An 11,005-nucleotide genomic window follows, 5' to 3' on the forward strand; every position below is an offset into this window, starting at 1 on the left:
CGAGAGAATTAGCCTTTGTGTCAAAAGTTAATTTCATTTCTAACTCATATTTTTGTAACAAGATAGTATTTTATAATAAACCATTCAAATATATAGAGAAAATTTCAAGGGAACTGGTATTAGCACTCCAAAAATCTCATTCTACACTCCTCACAAATGTATTTTTCTTTCTAATTATAGAAACTTTGGAGTGCTAAATAAGATTTTTGGAGTGCTAATAACAATTCCAAATTCAAACTCAAATGTACAAAGGTTAACAAATGCCAACTGCCCTAACCAACATTTTCATATTTTAATTAAAATCAAGCATGGATATTCAACATATTTAAAAGTACCTAAATGCAAACCCCAAAATCAAACTTTAGTATTTAAAAAATAAATAATTAAAAATCACAATCCCAAAATCACCCCAAAACTTTTCTTCAGCAGCAGTGAGAGTTGGTGAGGCCCAACAACCATTCTTATGTTCTCCGACAAAGAAAGAAATGAACAAAATCTCAGGCACTAAAAAAATCTGATTGTTGTCGACTGAGCCAGAATCTTGAAGATTTCAGTCACCTTAAAGAATATTGTGACCCGAATTGGAAATATGTTGGGTGGAGAGATCGGGTGGGAAAAAAGGTAGTCGGGTCTGAATCAGGTAGTTAGGTCGAAAACGAAAGTCGGGTCGGAACAGATTTGGATACCCTAAACCCCTAATACTACACCCTATAGCTTAAACCTAAACCCTAAACGCTAAAATCTAAACCCTAAACCCTAAACCCTAATACCTAATACCTAATACCTAAACCCTAAATCCTACACCTTACACCCTAAACCCTAAACCTTAAACCCTAACCCTAAACCCTATACCCTAAACCCCAATCCTAAACCCTAAACCCTATAACCTAAACACTAAACTCTACACGCTAAACCCTATACCCTAAATCATCAACCATAAACCTTAAACCCTAAACCCTATAACCTATACGCTACACATTACACCATAAACGTTATACCTACTTACCCTGAACCTAAACCTTATAACCTATACGCTAACCCGATATCTTATACCCTAAACCCTAGACCCTAACCCTATATCTTATACCCTATACCCTATGCCCTAACCTTTAACCTAAATTATTTTTTAAATAACATACCACAACTCAAATTCAAAGAGTCTTCTACCTCTCTCAACCCAGACCTAACATCACTACCCACCAGCACCAAATTCACCACCTACCAGCCATATCCAATATTACCTCCATCACCATCCAATCAATTTACCACAGTCAACCAATTGAATCAATCATATCTCCTGAACTTACCAATGGCTGCTACTCATTGCTCCCAACTCCCTCATAGACTTAAACCTAACTCTTTGATTCTCCAACACCTCTTATTGCACCAGAGCAACCCTAAGCAAGCTGCTCATGTCTCTGTTATCCTTCGTCTAGCTTACCTACGCTACCATAGAAGCCGCCAGCCTTATCACCACCGTAGTCTCCTCCAAACCGCCCTCATTCTGGGTTGAATTTCATTTCCAAACATGTCACTTCAAAGATCTAAGAAGAAGAAAAGGAAGAAAAAAAAGTCCAAATCCGTACTCTGCTTGTCCGTTCGCGTTCTGCCGTATCCTGTGAAAGGACGGCAGCAATTCACAATGAAATTTTGTGCTCCATCTGGCTATCTAAAATTGTAAAAAAAAAACTCAAACCTCATCATACCACAAAAAGAAGCCAACAGATTACAGATTTCAATTCCTTCTTCATAGCCCATATTTGAGTTAATATTTGAATATTGGGCTTAAATGAAGGAAGGCCCAAGGATGCCAAATTATATGAGGACTTGCCCGAAGCCCAACATCAAGCCCAGGGACAAACTAAAGCCCTTTCAGCCAAGGCATAGACTATGTGCCTATGATTAAAGTGACAACTGACAAAGACCAGTTTCTTACCAGCCAAAAAGCACTTTCTAATGGTATTAAGGTGTAAATACATGATGACTCATTGCCTCTGAAAGCCCTCGCCAAAGAACAAAGCTCTAACAGTCGGGCCAAATCGCCTATAAAAGGAAAAAGAGACAACAGAGACAAAGACACTCCAACAACATACAAACTCTGTTCTCAAGCCAGATTTGCATCCAAAAAAGCTAAAACCAACCTAGATTTAGTCTTTTTAGTCATAGTCTCCTTAAAAAAAGCTATATTTTATCTAGTTTAAAAGCTTTGCTATCTTCCCCACTGTTGTAGTATCAATTCCCTTATGTAAAACCTGTTTACCATCCATCCCTTTTAGCATACAACCCCTGTAAACTCGAAGAGAAATGGCTGCAAGATGTTCAACCTTACCCGACAATGTGAAATCTTGCCCGAATCTCTTTGTTTGTCCCCTAAATTAGTAGATATGTCGCTTAATGTACCTTTCAACATGTATTCAAGTTATTTCCATCTATTTTCTACTTAAGAGTCTCATTTGCATCTGGATCTAGTTAACTTAATAGATATGTTTTCATTAAGAACAACCCGAAATCAAGGACATAGTCTAAAAGGGCTTTTGACTCCCTTCATTCAAACATACAAGATTATGAATTAAAAGTCCTTGTTTACAAGGCAAGAAAAAGAACTTAATGCAAACTTAACCCATCTGTGACAATCTTTTGATAACAAGAAGTTTGAGTAACTTGGAGTGCAAGTAACCACACAAAACACATCTATTTCAACATCTGTTATATTGAGATAACAATGGCACGCCTAGCACTTTATTAATTTTGATTGTGAGCCTCAAGGCCTACAGCTAAGGCCCCACAAAGGCACATTTGAAACTAACTTCAAACTTATCTTGCAGCCTACCAAGCAGCAAGAGATCACCCAACAACCAACACTAACCAAAAGTGCCATTCACCATTGGGGAGCTGTACGAGGGGCCATCCACCTTTTGCCTTGAACAGCCCCACCAATTTGAAAATTTGGGGCTTCACTGTAGATGGCTTTGAGCCTAGGAAGAGGGGGTAAGGCGGAGCAGGTGGCAACGGAAGCCTCATCGAAGAGCAGCTGCTTCCAATCCCTTAAAAAAATGTAACTAACACAGTGGGGCGCCTTTAAGCTTTTCAATATCCAAGAGAATGAGAGGGAGATGGGGTCTAGCAGATGAGGAGAGAGAAACCATATGAGTAAGTCAAAACGTATATCATTGGATCAAATTTATGAAAATGGTGCGACAGGAAATACATTATCCTTGTTCTGCAAGTAAATTAAGAAAAAATAGGATCCTAAAACTCTACCTCAAAGCTTGGGAAAAACAGAACCCTACACTGCCAATAAAAATTGTCAAAAAAATATACAGGGGTTGAAATCTCAAACACCTAAATATAGCAATGTTCCTAAAACAATGCTATCCGGCGAATCCCTATACATTAAGATGCTTTGGGGATTTCTATTCCAATCCATTGGAAGCCTTTTGTAGGATTATAGCAACTCTATTGAGGATCCCCATTGAAGATGAAGTCATGTGCCATTTATGCTATCAAGTATCAACGGACGTACAACCTAACCTTGTCAAATTACTAATGTCTTCATGCACAAGCAAATAATACAGTTACATCATTACACAATGTTATAACTCTAATGTTAATATTAATGGACATTATAGTTGATAGAAACGTGTGTTATAACATGGATTGATAACAACACTTGACGAGGCGGTGGTTACAACGAAACGGCACAATCTGGAACCTTCATGTGTCCACAAACCTTGTTCAATGAACCATAACCATCCATTGCAACAAGGTAAGTGTGCAGGAGACATGGAATCATATCACCTGTCATTCGTCGGACCGACTTCTTCAGGCCTCATGATCTGCAGATTAACATAAAATCCCATGTCAGTGGCAAGTAAACAAAACTAAGATTAATAAATTATTGCACAGGGTTTTCACTACTTGGATCAAAATCTATAAAAATTCAATATACACTACCCTCCCGGAACTCAATTTTAATCTCGCTTTGTCTCATGTAACTCAAAAGTCTTCACTCTACTATTTGAAACTCAAAATTCGTTCCATTTTGCCCCCTTGAACTTGATTTGGATCCTATTTTTTCCCCTAAAACTGAATAAAAGTCATCATTTTACTCTATAAAAATGAAAACTCCCTCCACATTGGCTTGATTCTATTAATTCCGTTATGTGAATTTGATTTAGGTGCACCATGCTAATCAATTTCTTTTTTATTTTTTTCCATCTCTGCAACTCAAGCACATAAACCCAAAAAAAATTCCAATGCTTAATATCTTCTTTTAAACTTAATATTTTCTAACTATTGAAAGTTGAATGTTAACACATAATGAAGATTTATAATCAAATTCATTGGCACATGTAGATAGTCTTATTGGCTAGTGGGTCCCACATATATTTTAGGAGGCAGTTTTGAGTTTCAAGGAAAAGATAGAAATGAGTGTACAAGTTAAAGTTGAACAAATTTTGAGTTTCAAGTTGGGAAGTAATGACTTTTGACTTACAGAAAACAAAGTGAAATCAAAATCGAGTTCTAGGAAAGAAGCTAAAAATAACCGGTAGCCTGCAAGCCAAGAAAGTGGATGGAGGCAAGAACATACATACCTCAAGATTACCGCAATTGAAGCCATCGCGAACGAGTTGGTTGATTGCGTCTCTGAGCCTGCAATAGTCCTCAAATTTGTTGTAAATTTGGTGGCAGATTCGAACGTACCCAGTTATAGGTGCAAGCTCTCCATCTTTCGGGTTTTGATAATGTATTTTCACTTCCACACCAAATTTCTTGCACAGAAGTTCCCACAACTTCATAGCATCTTCATCACTCAGAACCCCCAAACAGGCCGGCAATCCAACCATCACCATGCTCGAACACATTTCCGGTGGACACCCTAGATTGGTTCCCCAAGCTTCTGCAAGCATCTTCCCCATCTCAACAACAGCATCATGATTCCGGTTCCTGATTCCCTCTGCACCGCCTTCGAATCTGTTGACAAACTCCATAACCGAAGGAAGAACGAGATAGGGACTATAATCCCTCGTCCCAACCCAACCGGTTTCTTTGACCAATCCGTTTCCATAGTCATGAGACACAACAGGATGATGCAAATCTAAATGTGTCATAACTGATTTCCTGCAGTGCAAGAATGCAACCGCAGGCGGGCAGAAAAACCACTTGTACAAATTACCTGTGTAAAAATCCGCTCTGATTTCGTTCATGTCCACATCTACACACCCAACAGCATGAGCTGCATCAACTAAAACTTGCTCAACACCTTCTTCCTTGCAAATTTTAACCAATTCCTTAACCGGCATCACAAAGCTTGGCATGCAAGTAACGTGATCAATCACCGCCAGTCTCACTCTCCTCCCAATACCCTTTTCTCTCCTCAAAGCTGTCTTGAATTCACTCACGATTTCCTCGTTTGAAGTCACCGGAAAATTAAATGGAACTTCGATCGCATACCCACCAGCGCGCAAAAAATAGGCCTTGATTGAGTTCTTCACCGCCCCATAAGTGCAGCGAAACATGATGACAGCATCTCCTTTGTCGAATTTCCCTTCCACGAAAGACCATGCCGTCTGCTTCAGGACTATAGCAACAGCAGTGCTGACATTATCCACAATGGAGACTTCCTCCACATCTTCTGCATTTATGAGATCTTTGATTACTGTTCTCGATTCAAGTATCCTATTTGGAAGCTCGTTCAAGTAGAAGTCGTCGGGCTGGCAGAGCAATTTGAGCTGCCATTGGTGCAAGGAAGAGATGACGGAGGCAGGGCAGCAACCAAAGCTGCCATTGTTGATCCTGGCAATGCCGGGAGCATGGTGGGAGAATTCAGATTGGATTTCGGTGTCTGTGATGAAGGAAGAGGGTTTCGGCTTAACGGAGACTTGGGTTTGGGTGTCATTATGATTAAGGTTACCGTAATGGCGATTAGAGGGTCTCGAAATTCGGAAGGAAAGATTGGGGCAGAGGAATCGAGGAACATAGTAACGGAAAAACATGATAATCTTCTCCGCCATGACCTCCAGGAGTAAACTCTCTTAACCACTAAAAAAATGGTAGCAAATGTTCAGGCAAGAAACTAAACACGATTAAGGCTCCTTAAACTGCTGTCGAAAGTGTCTTTTTTTTCTTTTCTTTTTTTTTTTGCGGTCGATGATCTCTCACTCTGTCATTTTCCTACTTAATAATTTGTAATATCCTTGGGACGCTTGATGTCTTATTGCTTGTCTTGACTAATGACTATACACATGACAAGAGCTACAACCAAATCATCAGTTGTTTTATGTATGACATCGAAGGGATTTTAAATTTCAGGGCTCGTTGAACACTACTTTGGAAAATGGCTAATTTCATTTTCTGATAATCAAAAGCACTTCTGACGAGTCACAACGTTGAGGAAAAAAACTGGAATGTGGTTAAAGTACTTCCTAATGTTCTCAGAAGAAGTTCAGCTTGAAGCACTCAGAAAACACTATACTTTTAGCAGAACTTATGCTTTTACCAAGAGCACTTTCAACACAAACGCTTATGAGCAGAAGTACTTAACTAGTTCCTACTCGGTCATCTTATTCTCAACGTAGTTAGATACGTGTAGATTCCTGCGGCTGTGCTCATGCTGTCTCAATGGTTGTCATGACTCTCTTGACAGTGACCAACGACCAAACTCACTTGTTTTATTAGCATGTGTACCAAACTTGTGTGTTTTGCTTGAAATTTTGGACCTTGGTAGGTTTAAAAAAGATAGAAACTAACATATTATTACATTGACTTTTGACAAGGCGATGTTCTAAACTTCTTTTAATCTACAAAGAAGAAGATTCAAACTTCAAAATAGGAGGTTGCGCACGTTGTTCTAACTAACACATCTGCCACTTAGTACTACGATCTAATGGTGTTCATCTTCACTTGTAAGTGAGAGGTCTTAGGTTCGATTCTCACTAAAGACGAATTTGAACCATATTATTGCTAACTCATTGTAAGGATAAGCCCATCCCCCTCTCCCTTAGTGTAGATAATATCGTTTGTTAAAAATAAAAATAAAAACTCACACATCTAACCCACAATAACATACTATTATATGAATAATTTGGACATGAGGTTTACTAGGCCAAAACGTCCACCAAATTGAGAACAAACTCAAAGAGTCGAACGAAACTAACGACTGTGGACGTAGGCCAAGTCGGTTCTAACCCCGTTGACCGAAAATTGGCATAACGTTAGATTTTATTCAAAGAATAAATGTACATTTGTAGATATTATGCCGATAGATACAACATTTTCTGATATTTTTTGTCAGAACCTTGGATGCAAGGGTCGACGTTTTCTGATATTCGTGGTGCTTGTTTTGATAGATACAACGTTTCCATTTGCTTTAGGTATTGCCAATAATATTTCAAGCTGACACCTATTCTTATTCCACTTTGACCTCCCATCACTCTCAACTTTTTCTTTTCTAAACATGATATGCAAAATGACTCACCTGAGAATCATCTTGATCGTACCTAATAATGATCCTATATTTCAAATCCATATCGCAACAAGTGTATACTTTTAACCACTTGAGTCATAAGTCGAGGACCACACAACTCTACAATTCTAAACTACATCGAAGAGAATTCAAACTTGCAGAGGAAAGCACACAACTTTGCGTCAAATGTTTCTACAAAGAATTCGTACTTCAAATGTAAGAACAGAGTGCAAACTATTGAGAAAACATAGGCATAACTGCACCAGCCGCCAATTGGTGTAGGGAGAAAACAAAATGTGGGGGAATAAGAATAAAATTTCAAGCTCAAAACCCCTTGAAGAGAACGGGAATACGAAGAAGTGGAATCCAGAGGAATACGAATAATATGATCGGACCAAAAACGAACACAAAATCGGAACAAAATCAGCATAACCGAATAACAGAAGTGGAGACATTGGAGACCAATCTTTCTTTGCCTTACCTTCTAATATTTCAACATTCTAAGACAAGTTACTTTTCGGATCCACAGCATATTGTGGTCCATGAGGAAACCCTCCATCCAAGACTTCTTTCTCAAGCTGCAAAAATTTCACTACATACAGCATGCCCTAACTAAGTCATGGTCAGGCTCAACCGTTTCTAAAGAGTCTTATTTCGATTCAAGTTTTATGTTTTAAATTCTAGGAGATAATTAAGCATGCAAATATCGATACAGTCATTAAACATTTACATCAGCAACAATTCCGACAGCATTCAACAGACAGCTAACATGTCCAGGAAACCAAAAACACCAAAAACCATGAAGAAATTTGTTTCTGCTTCGACACATGCACTCAGCAGTTTATTTTTCTAATAGTTTAGGGATTAATGGTACCGAAACCATTTGCTACTACTGAGGCATGCAGGCGATGCAGATATAGCCATGGATGTTATTCATCAGAAGAGCTTCTTCGGTGCTTCATTGGACTACAATATGCAGAAAGTTACATGTCAAAAAACAATTTATTAATAATTAAAACATGGTACCAAATAATAGAAATAAGGCCCCCTCCTTGCATATCATAAACTGCATATACATCGGGCAAGAATTTTATACACAACAGAACTGTTAATCTACAAGATTCATACTACATTGAGTTTTTCCATGGATGTAAACATTTTCTACCTATATCACCACATTCTAAAGGGGGCAGGTGGGAGGAGTAACCTACTTCCACGGCCACTGCAAGTTGAAACAAATATCTCGACCACCGAATCAAGAAACGCCAGCTAACCATAATAAAACTTCTGGAAATAAGAGCACTTGGATTCATCACAAGATTTAACTGAGCATTTCAATCACAAAATGGGAGGACAAGAAATCCTGATTACCATACATTTCTAACTTAAAAACCATTAGAATGGGTGAAAGCAGAGCATACCTCATCAGCTATAAAGTTGAGCACAAGTGAACCCCTCAGAAACAAGTTGATTAATTGCGTCTCTGAACTTGTAATAGTCGTCAACTTTGTTGTACACTTGATGAGAAATTCGACAATACCCATTTATTGACTCAACCTCCCCATTCTTGGGTGGTCGGAAATATATGGGAACTTCAACACCAAACTTCTCCCTCAAATGTGTCCTTAACTTGTGAGTATCCTTCTCACTCAAGATCCCCAAACAAGCAGGTAACCCAATCATGATCATGCTGGCACACATCTCCGGAGGGCACCCGAGATGCGTTCCCCATGCCTTGGCCAACATCTGCCCCATCTCAACAACGGTCTCATGATTCCTCTTCTTGATGCCCTCAATACCGCCTTCAAACCTATTGATGAATTCCAAAACCGAAGGCACTACCAATTGAGGGCTATAATCCCGTGTCCCAATCCAAGCACTTTCTATAGCCAACCCATTACCATACTCATGAGAAACAACAGGATGGTGCAACTCTGGACACTTGGGGGACTTCCTACAGTACAAAAACGCAATAGACGGCGGGCAAAAGAACCACTTATGCAAATTACTAGTATAATAATCCGCCCCAATTCGCTTCATATCCACATCAGTACACCCGATACTATGAGCAGCATCTACGAAAATCTGGTCAACACCCTCTTCCCTACAAATCTTAACTAGTTCTTCAACAGGTATAACCACACATGGCATTGAAGTAATATGATCAATCACAGCTAGCCTAACCCTCCTACCATTAGCCTTCCCTCTCTCCAAAGCTTTCTTAAATTCAGCGATAATTTCATCATTTGATTTCAAAGGAAAAGGCAAAGGGACTTCAATCACATACCCGCCGGCACGCGTCACGTACGCCTCAATCGACTTCTTCACGGCGCCATAAGCGTAATGAAGCATCACCACAGCATCCCCTTTGTCGAATTTGCTCTCAGAAAACCCCCAGGCCGTCTGCTGAAGCACGATGGCGGCGGCGGTGGTGGCATTGTCGACGATTGAGACCTCGTCGACGTGGTCTGCATTGATGAGCTCCTTGATTATGGTTCTGGATTGGTAGATGCCCTTCTTGAGCTCGTTGAAGTAGAAATGGTCGGGCTGGGCGAGATATTTGAGCTGCCACCGCTGCTGGGCTTCGATGACGGAGGCGGGGCAGGAGCCGAAGCTGCCGTTGTTGATCCGGGCGACGTTCGGGTCGTGGTGGGAAAATTCAGCGGCGATTTCGGGCCCGGTGATGAAATTGGGGGAAATTTTGGGTTTTTTAGAGATGTGGGTTTTGGGGTCGCCGTTGAGATGGTGGTCCGGCGAGGAGGCCATTTGGGGATTTGGGTTTGGGGAAGTTGATGATGGAGCCGAGGAAGAGCATGAAACGTTTGAGAGAGAGAGAGGAGTGGTTACTTCGAAGGCTTTGGGAGAGCCAAAGGGGCAAAAGAGAAATTAAATAAAACTTGGGTGGGTAAATTGTAATTTACTTTGGCGTGAAATTTAAAAAATGGGACAAGTGGGGGTGCATTAGATGTGCCATTAACCGAATTAACGAATCAGGTGGCGCCAAACAAGACGCACTTCGCTCGCTCGATGACTCGACTGACCATTTCCAGTTTGTTTGTTTTCACTCCGTGACACGCACGTGATTTATATACCTTTTAGTCGTACAATAAAACTCTTGGGTAAAGGAGAGGACACCTTTTTAAAAACTCGGTGAAGAAAGTGACACTTACAATCATACACTAATGGGTTATTATATAAAATAGTATTGAGATTTGCATGATCAATAGAAATGGTTCTTAAAATTGAAAATAAATAGAAATGGTTTCTGAGATTGTCCACCATCCATAATTTTGGTCTTCCCGTTAAAAACTCTTTTGGCAATTTTTAAAACTTCATAACTCAATCGATTTTTAACCAAATTCGACACATAGTATATCAAAATGAAGATAAGAAAGTGTAGAACAAGATTATACCTATTTGGAAGCCCGATGATTGCCGGAGATGGCAGGAAATAGCCTGAAAGGTGACTGGTCCGCGAGAAAACTGGAAAACTCGCCGGAAACTGAGTAAACTTTAAATGCTCATAACTTCTTCAATACT

At 39.7% G+C, this 11,005-nt stretch overlaps 2 protein-coding genes across 3 annotated transcripts; both read right to left on the reverse strand.

Annotated features, from left to right (window-relative positions):
- Positions 1-3,794: 3,794 nt before the first annotated feature.
- On the reverse strand, positions 3,795-6,014 carry LOC137744132 (probable L-cysteine desulfhydrase, chloroplastic). The gene is made up of 2 exons (XM_068483997.1): positions 4,596-6,014; positions 3,795-3,836 (listed from the first exon to the last, which is right to left on the reverse strand). The coding sequence occupies exons 1-2, from the start codon at positions 6,012-6,014 to the stop codon at positions 3,795-3,797; spliced, it is 1,461 nt and encodes a 486-aa protein (XP_068340098.1).
- A 2,147-nt stretch (positions 6,015-8,161) lies between these two features.
- Positions 8,162-10,296, reverse strand: LOC137745486 (probable L-cysteine desulfhydrase, chloroplastic). Of its 2 annotated transcripts, XR_011069690.1 has the most exons (3): positions 8,887-10,296; positions 8,631-8,790; positions 8,162-8,431 (listed from the first exon to the last, which is right to left on the reverse strand). XR_011069690.1 is itself a non-coding variant. In XM_068485442.1 (2 exons), exon 1 carries the CDS (start codon positions 10,229-10,231, stop codon positions 8,891-8,893), a length of 1,341 nt encoding a protein of 446 aa, XP_068341543.1. In that variant the 5' UTR covers positions 10,232-10,296; the 3' UTR covers positions 8,162-8,431; positions 8,887-8,890. The 2 variants fall into 2 exon arrangements, 1 of the variants encoding a protein (XP_068341543.1); XM_068485442.1 differs by lacking the exon at positions 8,631-8,790.
- Between the last annotated feature and the right edge of the window lie 709 nt (positions 10,297-11,005).

Source organism: Pyrus communis, chromosome 9, assembly GCF_963583255.1.
Source record: "Pyrus communis chromosome 9, drPyrComm1.1, whole genome shotgun sequence".
Taxonomy (NCBI): domain Eukaryota; kingdom Viridiplantae; phylum Streptophyta; class Magnoliopsida; order Rosales; family Rosaceae; genus Pyrus; species Pyrus communis.